Here is a 20,073-nt window from a genome sequence, read left to right as displayed (position 1 = left end):
CGAGCTGGATTATGGCGAGCTACAATGCTCAACCATCCTGCAGGCCAGCACGTGAGCACTTTCAGCTCCCCGATGTACCTTTTGATCATTTTTTAGAGACATTCTGACAAATCGACAAACGTTGGCCTATACATACCTCCGGCAAATTGCTAAACTAATTCAGTCCTTCTGAGAATGTGGAACATGCATGAGCATACGTGCAATAACGGGCCTTGCGAATGACAGGGCTCCTGTGTAGACGTGTACTACTGCCCGGCGAACAAGAGGCTGTACACAATGCACGATTGTGCGTTCCATATGCTGTCACCCATTGGTCAGCGCAATGTGCTGCAAGCCGTGGATGTGGAGTCGCAGACTGTGGTGGCCAGTGCGTATGAGTTCAGTGAGCAGTATGTGGTCATCTGCATGGCCCCCTTGGGCCCAGTCAGCGGACTGGCGCAACGACGGCTTGTGGCGGTAGCAGTGCACGGAAGTGAGAATTTTCCCAAGCTCACATCTGGGGGCTCATCCCTATCATTAGTAAGTTACTAATATTAATCCTTGTGCCCATTAACGCAATCCACGCCCTGTAGAATTGCATTCATGCACTGTTCACATTGCCCAATACCTATCCTAATGCTGAGCACACACCGCGACGCCTTCGCCCTGGCATAACTCTCTCTTATTCTAAATTACCTAGGCTACAGAAGATCTGAAACACCCATCTAAGCACGTGCTCGCGCTCTCTAGAACCCGCATTTGTGTCTAAGACTTCTTCCCGGCTCACAAACTTGACTATGCTTCACATCATGAGTCTGCCAGATTGGCTTCGACATACTCCTTGGCCGCTTGCTTGACATGCTCAACACCGGCCGCATCGCCATGGGTCTTCTCAAAGTCAAGGAAGCGCTTGAACAGAAATTTCATCTTCTTGGGCGGCAGCGACAGGTGTGTTGCGCGCTCAAATAGACTCCTCGCCCGTTGCCTGTCTCCCGCGCGTATCTCCTGCGCATGTCAAGGGCCGGTCATGCACTGAAACATTGACAAATCGATCCAACCATCCTCTTCTTTTCAGGATTTTTACGTTCATCAAAGATCAGTTCTATCGAGCAGGACCTTGCCATCTCCAAACACACTGTGAATCAACTTTGGAACTTTGGCACAACCGTGGTAAGTTTCTCCAATGTTGCCTAAGTGTCAGAGCTTGCGAAAAGAAATCTCCCAATGTATCTGTATCTGGCAAAGTCCTGAGATTGCAATTGACTCAGCCTGAGGCAAGCACTGATTGTTGAATTGGCACTGTTCCCATTACTAAGTGCATGCAGACTAAGAAACAGCAGCAACATAGAGATTATAAAATTGTGAGCAAGGCACGTGCCTGGTCGAGGTAGATGCTCCAGAGGTCGAGGCGTTTGGGGTAGTTGCGCAGGATACCCTCAAACACTCCTCGGCCGCGCTCCGGGTCACCCTCCTTGAACTCCATCAGCGCCGCCTGACTCAGCACCTGACCAGCGCAGCAGCAATCTTTATCAACCCTAATTCCCTTTCCCTCTTAGATTTGTCAGGCTATTCCATCACATGGTGTCCTCCGTCCGGACCCTTCCCAGCAAGTAATTCAATTCCTACTGGAGAGAGAGAGTGCTGAATAGCCAGTTCGCATTATTGCAAAAGCAGGCAAACAAGCTCAGCTGGCAAAAGCATTCGCCATGATCTCCTGTCCGGCACTAAATCAACCTACTCAAACTTTTATTGAAAGTAAGGGCTGCACATGGCCTTGCAGTCTCCAAAGCCATGTGCAGGCGTGCAGTGACGCCACCTTGATCCCAAGCTTGCATTGCAGAACAATTCATGGGCAGATCAAAATCTAAAGAGCCCAGTGAACGCGCCCCACCTTGATGTGCTTGCGTGCCGGCAGGGCTCCGATGGCGCGGTCGAGCGCCCGTCTCGCGGCATTCCCGTCATTACGGCCCAGGTCGTACCCGTAAGCGCGCAGCCACACCTTGGCGCTGGCCCAGTATTTGCGCGTCATCGTGCGCAGCGTCTGCTGAGTCAGCTCATCCTGGTGTGGGCACAATCTTTATCAACATGACATACAGCGGACTCGCGCTCTGCTTGCTTCACAAGAGTGGGGATGCCAGCGTCAGAGCCAGCAGAGTTGCAAGAAAGGATAAGAAACAGTGAGCCAGATTTGCATGCATGTGCCTGTGGTGATTCCAGCTGCAGCAATGGAGCTCATCACGTCACAGATATTTACCGGAACAGCTAGCACTAGCCGGACTTGCGCGTGAGCTCACAGTCGACCGGCGGTGTCGAGAACCTGGGGCTGGTTGCGATTACTCTACGGGTGGCAATAAGGGCCCTCGCGACTACTGTCAGGGTGACCAAGAGCACGATATAAAAGGCTCCATACCCGCGCAGAGCGTTCAAGGATGGTGAGCAGCGCGAGGTAGAGCTTCTTCTGATCGGTGTGCGGCAGCGCCTTCTGGAACAGCTTCATCAGCGCCTCGTCCGGCGGCGAACCGTGCAGGTTCTCCAGATTCAACCATGCCACCCACACGTTCAGCTTCTCCCTCTCCTCCCTGTGCAAATTCAAATTCAACTTCAAGTTCGAATTCAAAATTCAAGTCCTGGTCGATGCCGCTCACCGAACATTTTCATTCCTGGACCAGTATGTCCTTCACACTTCTAGACCTTTCTGCTAGAGCAATTTGAGAGCTTTGTTGTTGCTGCCACAGCAGCACCACAAAAGAAGGGCCAGGGCAGAGAGCAGCAATGCATTCGCAGGAGCGTGGAAGCGTGAGAAGCAGTCTCACGGCCTGAGAGGATATGACCCGACAAGGTCCCTGCTTTCTGTGGCGCCTAGCATGCACGTGTCACTTTGCAGATAAGTTCATGCCATCCGGTAAACTTTGCTCACTTGGCTCACTTTGACCACAAGGGAAGCAATTAGAGGAGGTAATAGGCACCTGAAGTGCAGTGACATGCTCACTTGACCACAAGGGAAGGGCTAGAAAAGAAGTGATAGGCACCTGAAGTTGATGGTTTTGAGGGCGCGGTCGGCCACGCCGCGGGCCTTGTCGATTTCGCCGACGCCCATGTGGAATGCCATATAGCGGATCCACACGTAGCTGCTGCTGGGTGACTCCAGCACCTTCACATGGAAAGATCACATGAGCATCTTCCCTTGGACTGACGCAATAACATGTAAAACCACGAAGTGACACATCGATGCCACCGCAGGACCACAAAAGCTAGAAAAGGCAACATGGCGGCCTTCTGAATGCCACAGGCAGTGGTTGAAACAGGTGCTGGCATCACCTGTCCCAGCTAATGGGTACTGAGACATTCATATAAATAATACGCAGTGTTGGGTCCATCAAGGGACCAGGCAAACAAATGCATTTCCGCCAAGCAGCATAAGTGAGACTTCCAAGCTTGATTGTGTCCAGACAAGAGGAAGACATCTGACCAGGCGCTCGAAGTCGACTTCAGATTCGGGCGGCGGCTGCTGCAGCTGTCGCAGCTCGGCCGCGCGCACCCGCTCCTCTTCTTCCGCCTTCTGCCGCCGCCGCTGCCGCTTAGTCAGCGCCCGGTCAGCCGCCACGTCATCGCCTGCACATGCAGCTGGCCATGACTTGCAGTCCCTTGACATGTTTTTGCAATCTCATCACTCACGGTGCACAGTATAAGAAAGGCCCGTCCCAGGCAGAGACGGCCTAGTGTTTGCCGAGACAAAATTTGACAGACCTACAAGACCAAACAAATAGCGATCACAAAGTTTTTGTGACCACTAACTCGACGACCTCAAGATCTTTCAATTTCTGCATTCATCCTTGCTAAGATTATTGAAACATACCATCCGCGCCTGACTTGGCAGCATCTGCGCCGGCGTCCTCCTCCATCCACCCCACACCCTCGCCCAAGCCCAGCTCCAAATCAGGCTCATCTGCCCACATGACACCCAGTCAGCAAATGCTAGCACCAACATCTCTGCTGTGCACATTTATGAACCCAAACTGAGTTACATAACATGATGCACCTCGGACACTGCACATAGAGAGCAAAAATAAAAGGGTCGGATTAGATACTATGGCGTCTTCCAGAGCGCCTGACATGTGTCTACTTCTTTAGGAGACACACTGAATGCTTTGCAGAACTAACATATAGAGAAATAGCTCATAGAGAAAACTTGGGTACATGTCACTTACCAGCAGAGATGCCTGCGTCTGCTGCCGAGCGTTTGCGCCCCTTGGTTTCATCCCCGGCAGCGGCGACTGCGGGCGGCTCCTCGTCGACGTCATCGCTGATGTCAGCCTCATCCATGTCAGCATCCTCGCTTTCAGCCTCTGCTGCCTCGCTGCTCTCCTCCTCCTCTACTTCGTCACCTCCTGAAACATCGCTCCCATCCCCTGGAACAGGCAGTTGCCTGAGACACTTCATGAATAATTCACGCTAGCGCCTCCTCCCAACAGGGATTTATGCAAATGATAACAGTGGGCTATCAACAGGCTGCGCCACTTATTTGAGACAGTAAAAACATGCAGTCATGTGTACACTGGGCAAGATCAGGTCCTGCATGCTTCAGCTCCTCGAACCATAATGTCCATCTACCATGTACTGTACACTGTATACATAAATGCACGATTAGCAATCATGGCTGCACCGCATTTGTGCTGCTCCTCTATATTCAAAGTGCATCTGAAGCCAGCAGGTGCAAATAAGGTTTGATTTGAAAAGGTAAACAAAACTCACCGTTCAGGATCTGGGCCCCGGCGCGCCAGTCATCCTCCTCTTCGGATGAGTCATCCATCGCCTCTAAGACCTCAGCATCGATGTCGTCATTGTCGTCCTCTGCCGGCGTTCCCTCCTCCTCCTGCGCCTGATCTGGCTCCTCCCCGTCCTCGTCATCGTCGCCAAAGTAGGACGGCTTCAGCCCCAGCGACAGCCGCTGCGTCTCGGCGTCCACGCTCAGCACCTTTGCGCGCACACCTGCACAAAAAATCAAAGCCTCAATCAAGCAGCACGTCACTTGTAGAACCGCCCCAAAAACGGTGCAGAAAGGCAAACAGTGCGCAGTAGGCGGTGAGATATGAGCCGTTGACCGGCTCGCGCAGATGCAAGGGTTTTGCAGACACCCCAGTTGATAAAAAGTGCGTACATGTCCTAAAAACATTCATTCTTAATCCCTTGTCATCGCTCAGCGCAGTGCACAGGAGAGAATGCAACACCAATGAAAGGCGCTTCAATGTATCAGTATGCAGGGTGGGTGTGCGACTCGCACGCTTCAAGTCCACCTGCCAGCGCCGAGTAGGCGCTCGCTAATTACACCCTGCCCCGGCAGCGGGGACACACAAACACCCTTTCCCGATGCCAGCATCATCAGTAATCACCCTTGACCAAAGCAAAGAGCAGCACGCGCCCTACCCCGGCGTAAAATTACCGTCCATACCTCCACTCACCAGGCAATGGAGACAGTCCGCTTTTGTCAGCCAACAACAAAGGGATTACAATTCAAGGAGGTTCCCTCAACCTGCCTTTGATTGAACATAGTTACTGGGTGCCCACCCGCCATGCAATCATGGAGTGGTTAGTAATGATGACAAGCGAGAAGCTGGGCGTACCCTGTCCGGGCTTGAACATGGAGGGCAGGTCGTCCACGCGTTCGTCCGCCACCTCGCTGATGTGGGCCATGCCCGTAACGGCGCTGTCGTCGATCCGTATGAAAACGCCGAATTTCTCGGCCCGGCGGACCCGGCCGCGCACGACCTGGCCCTCGGTGAAGTCCTCCAGCGTCGCCCACCCCTTGCTCTTCAGCGACAGCTCGATCCTGCGCCAGCGTGAATAACAAGATATATCAAGAATGACCTTATAAATAAAGAATCAAAGTAAAAATTGCCAGCCCCTGCTCTTCATCCCCTGCGCAGACAAGTCAGTGTCTGCCACAAGAGTGCGTCTTTGGGATGCCAGCCCTTGCTCTTCAGCTACAGTTTGAACCTGCGCCACGGGTCATGACAGGAATATTTCCAAGGATGCTTGCATTCAAATGAGCATTTGAAAAAGGGATGCCAGCCCCCGCTCTTCAGGTGGCATTATTGCGCTGCTAAGACAGCATGCATACAGCCATGACCAGTCGAGTCCATTTATATACAGAATACCAGGCCCGACACAGAGCCAAGAAGATAGAAAGCCCTCACCTGTTGTGCTCGGTGGCGAGGATGCGGCCTCGCACAAGCTTGCCCTGTGGGAAGGCTGTCTTGGGGTCCTCCACATAGCCGTCTGCCAGGTTGTTCAGCTTCACTCGAGCTTCCATGTCCCGAGCCAGAGCCACAAACGCTCCAGCACTGCTCACGCCCTTCACATAGCCGCGCACCTGTTGCCCAAATGACAAGAGCTCATCAAAACCTTGCGTTCCAGAATTTGACATGCTTGCGGGGAAATTTTCCTGTTCACAACGATTGCTGGCAAAAGGCTCTCGCAGGCCTGCTCGCTTGATCTCTTTCTTCAAGGTTCAACGTTGCGCATTCATGCGGTGTCTGGCCAGCTCTGCTCATGTCCGACAACGAAGCCCCAGAGTGAGTGGTGTTACCAAAAACACAGTGATCACTGTTTGGCTGCCTTTGCTGCTTCAGCAGATATCCTAAAAGGAAAGTTTGCTTCTTTGCAGTTTGACAGCAGGCTGCAGCGAACATACTGTCCATCTACAATCTGTGCAAGATAACAATGCGAGCAATAAAAGTTAGGATATGTTTCCTCCTACCTGCTGCCCGATCTTGAGGTCTCCAAGGCTGATTGTTTCTGGGGCCGCTTCGTCCGCCGCAGCCGCAGAGGCAACGCCCCCTCGCAACGCCCCCTGCGAAGGCCGCAGCGACAGCTGCCACACCGCCTCCTGAGCACCCTCTGCACACAACAAAACCCCATTTTCACGCCCTTGACTCAAGGGAAGGGAAGGCTGGAAAGCAAGAATGCAGGCGTTGCATCCCATTGTGAGTCCTTAAGTCTTAATATCTTGTGAAGTTTTGTAATATCCCGTAATGATTTTGCAGTCCGCCACCATAGGCCCAAGCCAACACATCTCAAAAAATTTTATACTAAGAGCTACTTGGGTACCTCTCAACAGGCACCGAGAAAGCTTAGTCAGACACATTTGACGCCAGCCGGTAATCGAGCCCAACTTCACTCACGTGTTGAATATCTCGTTGAATAGCCAAGCAAGGGGTGGGCCAAAGTGCACCTGTTCCTTCCTTGGTGCGTTTCTCAGCGCCCTTGTCTTCAGCCCGCCCAAGCACGCGGCATCGCACGAAATCCCCGGCCTTGAGGGATTCAATGGCGTTCTCCACGAAGCCGTCGTGGACGTCTGTCATCGCCACGTGGCCCGAGGCGTGCCCTGCAAGATGCACCCTGACTCCCGCGCCTGAACAGGCAACAATTGCTTTGTCAGATGAAATTTGCCACTCAACCATGGTGCATCGTGCGTTCGCAAATGCACATATAGGAGTAGGAGTGCGCTGTGTCACGTGCCATTGCTAGCAAGTCATCTGTGCTGCAATACTTTCAGAAAGGAAGGCACACACTGCGACTGGGAAGCACACAGAGGAGTGCTGTGCAGCACATAAAAATGCAATAGCACACAGGGAAAGGAAGGGGGTAGAATATTGCTAACACTAAGCATAGCAGGAGGGGGGTGCACCTGAGACGTGGGTGATCTGGCCGTTCACCAGAGCGCCGGCTTCCACTTTGGCGGAAGCTGCGCCGGGTTCCCTCAGTGACAGGTCCACCTGGCCCCGCTTCTTGTCCACCTGCACATATTCAGCCGCTATGGTGAGAAGAGAGAATTCGCGAGCCACAAGTCACGTAACAGAGATCAATCAAAAATGGAAGACAAACAGTAGACTGAGGGCTCTCACTGAGTAGAGAATGCTTGCAAGCAGCAGGCTCTCTTCGATCAAAGCCAAACAGCTGACGCCATCATTTGAAAGGACAGTAGCTTGGAACAGTAGCGATCCCTATAAAGGGAACGAGGAAAAAGAACACTTAAATCTTCAGTGACACAGTCATTCCAATTGTCCTTCCCGGCAACACCTGCACAACTCTGCAGCGCAGGGATTGGCCGACAGTGAAGCGGCCGCCGAACGCTGCGAGTTGGGTGACATCATCGGCAGAATCCAACGCATGCAGCCGTCCACGCAGGGCAGGAGAGAGAACGAGCCAGGCACAGTCCGGCGCCGTCTCCTGAACGTACCTGCCGCGGGCACCAAAACGAAGTCAGAGTGAGCAAGCAGGTTTATGGACCTATGGCACCGGTCTTAATTGTCCCAGTGCCTGAAAACCGGGTCCCTTCAAGTTGAACTCCACCCGTGAAATGGGAGGATGTGAGCAACATGTCTTAGGCATGCCACGATTTGTTTCATTTGAGTCACAGAGAGCTCAAATTACACTTGTGTATTCTAGACATAACCCTGCAGGCAGGAATTTTTCTGCGTTTACAGTGGTCATGTGGAAAAGCACAGGCTGTCTAAATAAACACTAATGCAGACGTACAAAAGGTGCACCACTTTTCTGTGGGACAGGCAGTCATCATTTACTGGGAGAGGAAGGCTCACCCCCGGACTGTCTGCCCCTCTTGCAGGTCGTCCACTGAGAGCATGCCAGGCTTAGGCGCTCCCTTCTCAGCCGCCACCAGCGACGGCCGCAGGCTCAGCTCCAGCAGACCATGGTTGCGCCCCTGCACCCAAACAAACACCAGCAATCTCAAATAACAAAGCACGGCACTGTTTTCTCACATGACAATTCGTGGTTGCTGTCCATGCTGACGGTCTTGCGCTGGTTGTATGTCATGGAGAGGACTAGGTTGCAGTCATGAGGAACTCCTTTCGTCTTCCAGAACCCAGTCATGAGATAAAAGGCACCAGCCTCATGCCGAGTTTCTGCCTTGCACCTCTTTTAGCGAGAAGCATACAAGCACGAGTCTATGCCTGTTGTGCTACGCCTATTTGCAGGTCAAGTGGCGCGACAGGCTCTCACATATTTGGTGGGGACCAAGCCCAGCACAGCGGCTTTGACGGAGTCCCCGGCCTTCAGGCGCTCAAGGGGGCTAGTCATGGTGGCAGGGGCGGAACCATCCTCCATCTCTGTTATGTGTATTCGTCCCCTCGCGCCTGTTGTAACGAAAGACAACCTCAGGCTACATGCTCAATATTCTGATTATGCAATGTAGCCCTGCCGCTGCATTGCCACGCAAGGCACAACCCTTCAGTGGCCAAAAAATACCGAAACGCCGATAATAATAGACAGAAAGGCTGCGGGAAAACCAAAAAAGCCACCGGGGCTGCGGGAACTGCTTGCGGGCATGTAAAAATATTGCAAGTTTCATTGGGTGCGGATTTATGGTGCTGACTCCGATAGATGGGTCTCTTGGTGTGGAACCTGAGCCCCATCCCTGCCCTTGCAGGGCTTGCATCGATAGATCAGAGCAGGAATGGCTTACCAAGGCAAGCATAGCACTGCTTGCACATGACTAGAGATGAGAAAATTATGCTTAGGTATTCAATATCTGCTTTAGCCTCAGTCCTAGATAATCATTCCAGAGAGGACAAAGTCCAGAACAGATGAAATAATCTGCCAGCAGTTTCACAAGGCTAAATTGGCAAATTGGCAAGGCTTTATGCTGACTTTTTTGTAGTTCAAACTTTGAACTTCAAAGCGATGCAAGTTTGCATAGGCGAGTAAAATAGACAAGATGTGCGCACCGCTCTCAAGTTCGACGCCAGCATGCGTGGCATGCATGTTGGTCACTTTTGCGGCGACGATGGTGCCGGGAGGAATCTTGGCCGGCTTGCGCTCGCGCTTTTCCCGGGGAGCCGCCGGTGAGTCACTGACAAGCGGCACATGCACAATTGTGCGTCCGCCTGGTTCAGGCAACAAGAGCATGTAAAAGAGGGTGGGAGACATCATAGATATCACTGCAGTTACTGCCTCGAAAGCTGGGGCAACTGTGACTACGTCATAGCACAAGATTGGCGGTTTCAGCAGTGATGTCGGGTGGAAGTCTTGGCAGCTTGTTCAGCAGCGGGCGCAAGCCACTTGCATTACAACATGCGCATAGATCCCCAGAAGCTGACACTAATCTTCTATGCACTGCCCAACTTGCTGGAAAATGGCAGTATTATGATATTCCAGGACCTCTGAATGCTCAGTAGCTCAGCGTAGTATTCTGAGCAGGACAGAAGCGGGCGCACCGTTCTCTGGAGAGGCCTGTTCCACAACGACAGCTGATATTTTCTGTCCGGGTATGAATTGGCGGCTGTTGTGGGCTCGGCTGCCGAGGTTGAAGTCGCTGGTGGCTGCAAAGGCGATGGTCTGCTGCTGAGCTGGCAGGCTGAGGACCAGGTAGTCATCCTTCACTAACTCCACCACCGCCTCCACCTTGGCTCCCACCTGACAGACAGCCTACAGTCTTCATCCCTTGATCTATTCAGTTTGCACTCTTGTCGTCTTCCTTCATGTTTACCCATTTTTTTATACCCCAAGAGGACACTCTCCTGAAGTGGTGCAAGCGTTACACCGAGATGCAAAAAATTCCACGAACGAATTGATGCATGCATTGCGAAGCTTGCGCCACTCTAGGAGCAGCAACCACTTGAACATGCTCAGACGGCTTTGAATCAATGGTCACGTACATGATTCCAACATCCCAGGGAGCAACAGCTTGGAAAGAAGCGGATCTGCACATCTCAAAGATTTTGTTAAGTTTATAAACGAGGTGAGTCACCTCCGGCAGGGCTGCTTTGGCGGCTTTGCCGGTGGCCTTCTTGGGTGCGCCAGCGACTAATGACGCCTTCAGGGTGAGATCCACGATGCCGTCCTTCTTGTTGACGTCCAGAATCCGGCCCTTGATGCGCGTGCCCGTTGTCGCCTCACCTTCCACCTGCGGCAACTTTAAATATAAAAATAAAACTAAGAGCCTGGAGGTCGTCAGTATCCAGATCAGGCCTGCCAAGATGGGGACCAGAGAGATGGCGCCAGAAACGCAGCGTGGCTTGGGCACTTCTACCCCCAAGACAATAGATAAAGACACCCTATTTTGCAGAAGGTATACTTTCAGGAACATGACGCCAACCACGGGTGGTGGTGATGGCTCTGCATCCTGAAGCGTTGGGTGACAAAGTGCATACCAAACAAATCCAAAATTCCTTGGCGCAAGATAATCGTATGGCGATGAGAAACGGTAAATCAAGCATCATGATGCAGGTTTCACCCTAACCCCACGTGGATTGTGTTAGTCACCGTCCTGCAGTCCATCAAAAACCCTGAAATGTCATCCACCCTTGCAGTATCAAAACCCCCAGCTGGCCGGGGGTGGCGAGAGCAACGACACCTGCATGCGCCCCCAAGAATGTTGGAGATTATACACCCCTGAACCCTAAACACCAAACCCTTATGCATGCGACGTCTATACAGATTTGCAGTCCTCCAAGACGCTGAGAGGTCACACACCCTTGATTTATCGATACCTACACTTGCTCGGGGATAGCGAGAGCAACGACGCCTGCATGCGCCCCCAAAAATGTTGAGAGAGTATGCACCCCTGCACCCTAAACACTAAACCCTTCAAATCCCCACCTGTTCGGGGGCAGCGAGAGCGACGACATCAGCATGCGCGTCCAGGTCACACACGACGCCGTACTCCTTCACGTCGTGCACGGCGCCAGCCGCGCGGCCGCCGATCGCCAGCTCAGCCCAATTCACCTGCTCCGTGCTGGGCTCCGCAGCGCTCCTGCTCGAGCCCAAAAGACACTTCAGTGCTATGACTGTTTGATTCTAAAGCTTGCAAAGTTACACTACAATATGCAATTCTAGCATGGAGGAGTGGAGATGTGCTTCACAGCCCGCAAGCCTTCCATGCACAGTGAGACTGAACGCTGGGCTCCGCTGCGTTCCTGCTCGCGTTACAGCGCGCCGTCACAGCCATCACTATTGTCCTGTTCAACCTTCTTAAGCTCCATTTGAGAGTGTGCCTTTCTGATGAGGTGCAAGCATCGAGTTGAGCCCCATTGCCATTGCTCTCCTGCTGAGAGATATGCGTTCTGACTCAGGCTCAGGGGGTGGTCAGCGATTAGGGTGCAAACTGGGCATCCCTGTCAAAGGTAGCCGACTGAAAGGTACGTGGCAAGCCACCAGTTCAGGGTCCTTCAGGTAGATCCAAGGGTGCCATGTAAGGTCTTCTTGGATGCCAGGGCAAGGGCCACAAGTTGGAGCACGTTCCGCATTGCGCATGCATTTCGTGCTGGTTTGCTGATATTGCATCTTCTTGATATGCTGCTCAAGATCCCAGCAGACCCGGCATACACAGTCGACTACAGGCCCCAACCTATGGCGCTAACCCACACATGTCAGGTAAACTCCATCCTATGTGGTGGCTTGCCATGCAAACAGAAGACAACGCCAGCTAATTAGTGCTCCTCTGGCTCGTCGAACCCGCCAAGTTGGCACGAGATAATCTTGAATACATCTAGAGACAGCTGCGAACAGGCTGGCCAAAAGCGAGTGAAAAATAGTGCGCGGGAGGTGGCCGCTGCTTTGCGGCCTTGAAGTCGGCAAAGAGGGAACGCGCGTGCACGGATTTGACCAATATTTGCACAACCTAACTAAGATTCAAATCTTCGGATTCAAATCTCAAATTAAACCACTTTCAATGTGGCCGCACCGGATGCGCTCGGCGGCCTTAGCGAAGAGGGAACACCCATGCGCGGATTCAGACAATGGGCTTGCGCAGCCTGACTAAACTCCAAAATTCAAGTTCAAGTTTCAAATTTGACTTTTGAATGCGGCCGCACCGGATCCGCTCAGCAGTCTCGAGGTCGGCGAAGAGGAAACGCGCGTACGCCGCGTCGGGCGCCCCCGTCAGAGAGTGCTTCAGCGCCACCGTGAACCGCTGCTTCGCCAAATCAACGGTTACAACCGCCGCGCGCACGCTCTGGCCCTCGGTAAAGTGGCGTGACGGATCGCTGACGAACTGATCCGCCAGCTGTGCCAGGCCTGTGACAAATACAAATCAGAGGTCAGCGCTCGGCGCTGCACGCATGCTGAAGTTGAGACACTTGTTGATGTCTGAGAAATTCAAGGCCATTTGAAATCAGACTACTTTGCTGCTGTCAGAGGCTACGCAAAGTCAGTCTTGGTACCATACATTCTTGCGGCATGGAATATACAGTTCTAAGTGCCAGGCCTGTGCAGGTATTGAAATACATCTTAGTATCTCGTCTGCATGCTCGAGCTCACACTTCAACAGTATCTGACAAGTGGGGCGCTTTGACATGGACTCCGGCACCACTGCTGCATGCACGAAGAAGTCAGCTTCACCATTTCCAGGAAGGGAAGCTGGCTGCAGTATAGTGCAGGCTACTGTAGCGGATCTTCAGTGAGGAGGAAGCATAGGCTTCAGCATTCACTGGCCTCTGGCCGTGTCAAGGAACAAGAAATTGCAGGCTGGTTCAATCGAGCTATATGTAGAGGGGAACACACCAGCACGGCCGGTGAGGCTGCCTAGGAAGCGAACGAAGACGGCATCTGCAGTGACGTTTGCCACGTAGCCGGACGCCAGCGTTCCCTCCTTCACATCCTCTATGGCCGCCGGCAGCTGCGCGGCAGCTGCCAGCAGGGACGCCTTGCGCGTCACCCTCAGCATCCCCGCTTTCTGCAACAGCACAAAAATTATCATGAATTGGTGACATTTCCAGCAGTAGCAGAATGAGCGCCATGCCACATGCATGAATGCATAAATGCATTTTGCTCTTACCTGCCTAATCGGCCGCACGCATGCAATTGCAACCCATGAGGGCTGCTCATTAATGATCACTAAGCCATACATGATCAGCAAGACAAGGCAATCTCCTCTTCTGACCACATCAAGCATCTGATTATTGATAAGCACTCTGAAATAATAGAAAAAGGTTTGTGGTTCCATTAGGCATCCATGTGGGGCAGTGTCACTCCGTTGATCCTAAGCACAGGTGCAGATCACACAAGACTCATAACAGCGTTACTCTGAAACAAAACTCAGGGTGAGCAGGAACCTCCAGCTGCTCCAGAATAAGCAGCGGCCCGAGCTCGGATCCGTCTACGAGGTGAACCCACAGAATGTTCATGTGTTTCGCTTCACGACTGACAGGTCAGAGTCTTTTTGACTACAACAGTGATGCGTCAGGCTGGCGCTTACCTCCAGCCGCTCTAGAATAAGCAGCGGCCCGAGCTCTGACCCGTCTACGAGGGCTTCCGAGAGCGCGGCCTCCGCCGCCGGGTGGTCCGCCAGGTGGGCAGCGTCTAATCTCCCCAGCGCCAAAACAGGCGACGCCCCGGGAACGCCCTCGCCCGCGCGCAGCTCTACCGTGTACTGCGCGGCCACGCTCTCCCCATCCACCTAGAGACAACCACAAAATATTCTGAGGAATTGGCATACGCTCCCTTCATCAAGACTGTGTTGAACATGTGCTTCCAATAAATGTATCCTCGGAAATGGGCATAGGTCAACATGGGCAACATGCACGCGTGAAAGGAAGCACGAGAAATAACACACAGGATAGGCATACCTCCTTGGTGGTGAAGCTGCGAATACGGCCTTCCACAATGGTCCCCGGCTGCAGGCCGCCCATCGGGTCTGCGCCGGCGGCCGCCGCCGCGTCGGCCGCGGTTTTTGGCGCGAAGCTGAGCCGCAGCCGCCGCCGCTCCTCGTCCACGCTCACCACTCGCGCCTTCACCGTCTGCGCGGCGCTCTCACTTTGAATTCGAACTCGAAACAGGTGCAACGAAAGGCCAATGCCATGAAGCCCGCTCGTAGGTGAAGAGGAGTAATCTTATCACTGTAGACGCGTTTTATCTACCCGGTTCCTCACACCTTTAGATCTCTATGCACGGTCTGCACAAGGGCCTGCTGCAGCTGGGTGTTGCTCGCACGAGACAATTCATCCTGCCCTGCACTAATGAGGTGGAGGCTGAAAACGCATACGAGCCACTGCAGACCGCCAGTGAAAGATACCCACTCCAGCGTCAACAGTGCAATCAGACGCTTGAAGGCCGTGCAACCAACGCTCTGCTGCAGCATGCACTCCAGGAAATTGCGCAGGGTGCAGATACGGTTGGAGATAGCCACAACGCAGCTCCACAGCGACGATTTGACATGTCACTGAAAGGGAAAACCATACCGAGCCGATGGGGAAGTGCTTGACGGGATCCTGATGCAGCTACGTGGACTAGCACCTGGTGGAGCTTAGTCGGAGACAGCCACTAGGCAGGACCAAAGGGGATCTGACCCCTAGGTGAACGAAAGAGGATCTGACTCCTAGGTGAAAGGGGAAAGTCATACCTTGCCGATGGGGAACTGCTTGGCGGGGTCCTGGTTGGGCTCCAGGCCCAGCTGCTGCGTGGGTGCTAGGCCCCGGACGCCGTTGCAGAAAGACACAAAAACGCCGTACTCCTGCACCCCCGTAACAAATCCATGCGCGCGCGCTCCCGGCTGTGCTGCCTCCTGCAAGACACCCATCACGCCCGCTTCAAGTGCTGACTGCTGTATTCTGTGAACTCGCAGACATGGAGTGAGGAATATCTGCCCTTCGCTGAAGTCATGCCCCAAAGGCAACAACAGAAAGGGTGGACCCATGGAAGTCACAGCATTTGGAGTGTAACACATGGCATCCATGCTGAGCGCACGATGACTCAGCAAATAGACTGACTTTCCCAGGTCCTCCCTTGCTGCTCCTGCATCAGATGCTTCAATGTGTGGCTCTCAGCATCACATGCACTTTCTGGATAGAGACATTGGTGACAGGAATCGGTTGTAGTTCACCCGGCAGGGAGTCTGGCAAAATTCTGTGAGCATAGGGCAAACAATTGCGACAGAGTGCAAAGAGCGGTCAGACAAGCAGTGCCAGCTCACCTGCCAGCTGGCAAAAGGGGGCAGCTTCTCGCCGACCAGCAGCTTTTTCAGCGATAGGGTGATCTTCCGCGCAGCCACATCCACCTCCAATACTCTTCCTGACACTTTCTGCCCCTCCTTGAACTTCGCGCGAGCCTTCTCTGACCCGCTGTCCGACATGTGCACTGTTGGCACCAGCGCCCTGCAAATGAAATCCCATCAGATTACATGCATTCTCAGTATAATGAATTGGTCATATTATTTTTGTGACCTTCCAGTAATATGCATGTTTACGCCTCCAGGCTGATGTGATACAATGCAGAAAGCTCACTCTACCTCGAACGCCTAACAGGACTCCCAACTATTAGAGTGCTGCAGCGGCCTCCCGCCTAGAATTAAGCATGACGCAGCAGATGATTGAATCCTGAAAGTCATGCAAAAACAGCTTGTCTGGGCGCTCACTTGATGCCGGGGGCGAGCTTGACAAAGAGCCCAAAGTCCTCGACATTCTCAACGGTGCCGCTCACGATGCTGCCGGGCGCCACATCGGCGTATGAGATCGTGCCGGCCCTCACAGCCGCCTCTCGCAGAGTGCACACTGCCAATCCGTCCATCGGCCGCGCGCCAATCACCCGGGCCGCCACCTTCTTGCCCACCTTGTACACCTGTGCATGGCAGATCAATTATTAATTGCCGACGTAAAACTGTAGGTGAGCACTTTGACTTTCTGGTTTGCAAAGTCGTGCACGTCTATGGCAAGGCCCAAGTTCATATGCCAGCTCCAGTGCTGTGCAGAGTATGTGGCAGTTGCATGCACAGGGCAAGCATTGCTTCGCCTGCTTGCATGCATCAATCAAGTTGTCTTGCGCGAAAGTGGGAGCAAACTGGCCGTGCAAACTAAAGAGTCTCAGGAATTGTGCCAAAGCCAACTGGTACAATGCGCTGTATGGTGTGGAAGAGACGCACCTTGTCGAGCTTCTCAATGCGGCTCTCGGACACTGCGGAGATGTGAGCGTATCCTGCGGGCGCGTTCGGCTGCGCCTGCGCCTGGCCGCGCTTCTTATCATCGCCCACCTTCTTCTTCTTCTTGTTCTTTCCCTTGCCGCCAGCTGTCCCCTCTGCTTCAGCCTCCTCTGTTACCTGTTCTGCAGGGGCGTCGTCTTCGGAGCGCAATTCCAGCAGCAACCCCAGCGCATTATCCACCCTCCTGACGATGGAATGCTGCGAACATAGCAAAATCGACACGTCAGCAACGCTGTAGATTTATGAGAGGAAACGGGCATCTGCGTTGCATGCAGTTCTAAGAACATCACTGCTATGCATGCAGCAGAGTTGTGTAGCAGCTTTAACTCTTGATACAAGGCCGTTCCAGGAACTCGAAGGACAGTGCAAATTTGTGCATTTTGCTACCGCCCTGCTTTGGAGTCTTCAAAAGGCCTTGTATCAGACGTCAACTCACCATCAGTTACCTTTCTGCCTTTAAAGACCAATTTGCTCATGCAGATTTGCATATGGCAACATATGATCAACCAAAGCCCCGTGGGATTCAAGGGCCTCGCGCAACAACTCTTTGCTGCATCCCAGCAGGAATGCCCAGGAAGAAGGGTGTTTGCACCTCGAAAAGGGTGTTTATGGGGGGCAGCGCAGGCGATGCGCTGCCGGCGACCAGGTGAGGCAGCAGCGAGAGGGAAACGCGCTTGGAGACGGGGTCGACGTAGATTATTCGCGCGCGGACCCTCGCCCCCGCCTCATACCCCTTCTGCCAGTCCGCTGGCGGCGGTTGCTGCAAAGGCGATGCGCACAGTCGGGCCAATATATTCAAAGCATGCAAACAATTAGAACCAGAACAGAATTGGACATCATGACAGCAGCAGACATTGAGTGTACTCGACTGACACTCTCCAAATTAGAACTGCCCACTCCGTGGGATGTCACATATATGCCAAGCACAGTTGTAAGAGCAGAAAGATAATACATCAGCGCACAACCTTCTTGCACTAGGCACTAGGCCTTGAAAGCCACGTGCAGTGTGCGATACACCTAGAAGTTCAGTAGCAAGAATGAGAGTAGTCACCTGGCTGAGATGGAAGCAGTCCACAGTGCCGTTGAAGTAGGTGAGGAAGGACACAAGAAGCCCATCAGACAGCACATTGCGCACACGCGCATTGACCAGCATGCCGGGTAGCAAAGAGCCGATGGTGAGACCCTCCCATTCTTTCACCGCCCCCTTGGCGAGGGATTTGGGGTCCGCGCTGACGTGGACGAGCGGCCTGCCCGGCCGGGCAGCCGCCGTGACCGTAACGGGCAGTACGGCCCCCGGCAGCAGCGGCCGGGCCTCGCCGCTGCACGCCTTGAGCCAATTTGTGCGCTCCAGGAAAGCCGTCACTCCCTGCACAACGCATTGCTTAATAATCTGAATTACACTTTCTACTAGAGCTGCTGGGCATGAGAAACGGGCAAGGGGAATGACAGTGCCTGAGAATTTGCAAATTTGCAAAGCTTTGCAAAATTGTAGATTAGTGTGCCAGCTGGCTGCCTGAGAACGGGAAAAAATGTAAATGGTATCATTTTTGTCAGATGTTCAAGTCATGCAGACATTGGACAAGTCCCTGCTGCCACCCAGATCATATAAGGCAGTCCCTGCATCTGAGTGACAAGCCCATAGATGATGGCTGACATTCTGATTCTCTGCTACATACTGGTCAAGCCGCAGATCGCAGGAGGCTGGGAGATTAGTCATCATCCAAAGGTGTTCCGGCTACCTGATGGCCACCTGGTGGATGAGCTGTATTGTAAAAGAGCTTGAACTGAGATTTAAGCTTGATCTGGACACTTGAGGCTGCTGACCTTGACGCCGGTGGTCAGCAGGAAGCCGTGGTCCTCCACGCTGCGCACACATGCCGGCAGCTGCATGCCTGCTATCAGTGCGGCCGGCCCGATGCCGGCATTCACCTTGGCCACATGCAGCGACAGCACTATGCGCTTCCTGCCTGCCTTGCCACCTGCTGGGCAAAACCCCCCCATATCAGCAAAAGTGGCAAAAGCAGCCAAGGAAGCACAAAATGCAAGACAATGCACCGACAGTTTGCCCAACAGGCGGGCAAGGAAGCAGCCCTGGCACAGAGCAATGCTTGCTTCTCTGCCAAACTTTGTCTCATGCCCCTTAATGGGGGGCGGAAAGTGAGGTCAAACGGGCAGGAATTATCATCAGAACAAGGATCAACTCAACGGTTGGACCCTGCCAGATGCAGCGCCTAATCGTTCAGATTGCCCTGCTTCTGGCAATGGCGGAATTTTGGACCAAATGAGTCACACCACTTCACATTAATCAGGATCAGGGCCCCCCAGTGCTTCTGTCTTACAGACTGGCCGCATCAGAAGTATGTGCCAGGCAGATGCTGCTGCCATCAGCTTCACTCTATGGGTGAGCTCTTTAGTGTTGCCCTGACGCCACTAATCTATGCACTTGGAACTCCCTGCAGTCTGCCTGGTGCGATACAACTGACAGGAAGAGGAATAATCTCAAGAGAGGCGCACACCTACGCCCGAGTCTCCGTCCTGAAGGTCGACGATGCTGCACTGCACCAGCTGCCCCGCGCGGAAGAGGCTGCTCAGGGAGGGAACATCGGCAGCCTTGCGCGGCTTGCCCCCTTCAGCCGCCGCCAGCTTCTCCTGATTGCTCATCAGCTCCGTCAAAACATCCGAGGCCTGCGCATGCAAGCATGATCAAAGTTTCAATCTAGAGTTCGCGGCACAGTTTATATCCTCCAAAACCCCAAAAACCAAGTCCCCCGAAACAATGTATGTCTTCCAAAACTCGCATCCCTGCATCTGGGCTGCGATGGGCATGTGCCAGATAAAAGTATGACATTTGTTGCACACTCAGTCAGAAATGTGGCGGTTGAAATACACTGAATAGCAGCTGGGGTGGACCAATGGGTGCATCACCTCAGCGGCCGGAACGTGCCCCTTCAGACCATGTGGCAGGCTAATGATGAGCTCGCGATGAGTAATTTCTGCCACTGTGCCCCATATCTTTGCCCCTTTGCTCAGGCTCTGCACCAACATGACTTATGTCAGCATCTTGACACACACAGCAGCAGGCTACTGCAAAGGCTTGAGCCAGTCAGGAACCTGAGATCGACGGTCAGAACCCAATGCTCTACTGTTTACTAGGGCTTTCCAGA

The 20,073-nt window shown here is 53.3% G+C and overlaps 1 protein-coding gene across 1 annotated transcript; it reads right to left on the bottom strand.

The window, feature by feature from the left end:
* Window positions 1–511: 511 nt before the first annotated feature.
* On the bottom strand, window positions 512–19,954 carry COCSUDRAFT_28807 (hypothetical protein; the record flags this gene model as incomplete). Its single annotated transcript, XM_005647867.1, has 31 exons — window positions 512–984; window positions 1,358–1,483; window positions 1,871–2,038; window positions 2,390–2,558; window positions 3,009–3,130; window positions 3,449–3,591; window positions 4,732–4,968; window positions 5,601–5,806; window positions 6,174–6,474; window positions 7,211–7,502; window positions 7,713–7,775; window positions 8,059–8,218; window positions 8,580–8,701; window positions 9,673–9,884; window positions 10,215–10,425; window positions 10,748–10,903; window positions 11,599–11,749; window positions 12,813–13,014; window positions 13,501–13,672; window positions 14,195–14,356; window positions 14,601–14,735; window positions 15,338–15,499; window positions 15,908–16,088; window positions 16,349–16,551; window positions 16,853–16,921; window positions 17,027–17,107; window positions 17,502–17,669; window positions 17,961–18,275; window positions 18,734–18,891; window positions 19,426–19,519; window positions 19,820–19,954. 31 exons carry the CDS (start codon window positions 19,952–19,954, stop codon window positions 787–789), a joined length of 5,274 nt encoding a protein of 1,757 aa, XP_005647924.1. The 3' UTR covers window positions 512–786.
* Window positions 19,955–20,073: the final 119 nt, after the last annotated feature.

The sequence above is a fragment of the Coccomyxa subellipsoidea genome, assembly GCF_000258705.1.
Source record: "Coccomyxa subellipsoidea C-169, whole genome shotgun sequence".
In the NCBI taxonomy this organism is placed as follows: Eukaryota; Viridiplantae; Chlorophyta; class Trebouxiophyceae; family Coccomyxaceae; genus Coccomyxa; species Coccomyxa subellipsoidea.
Note: the sequence above shows the minus strand (reverse complement) of the source record. Positions and strands in the feature narration are given on the sequence as shown.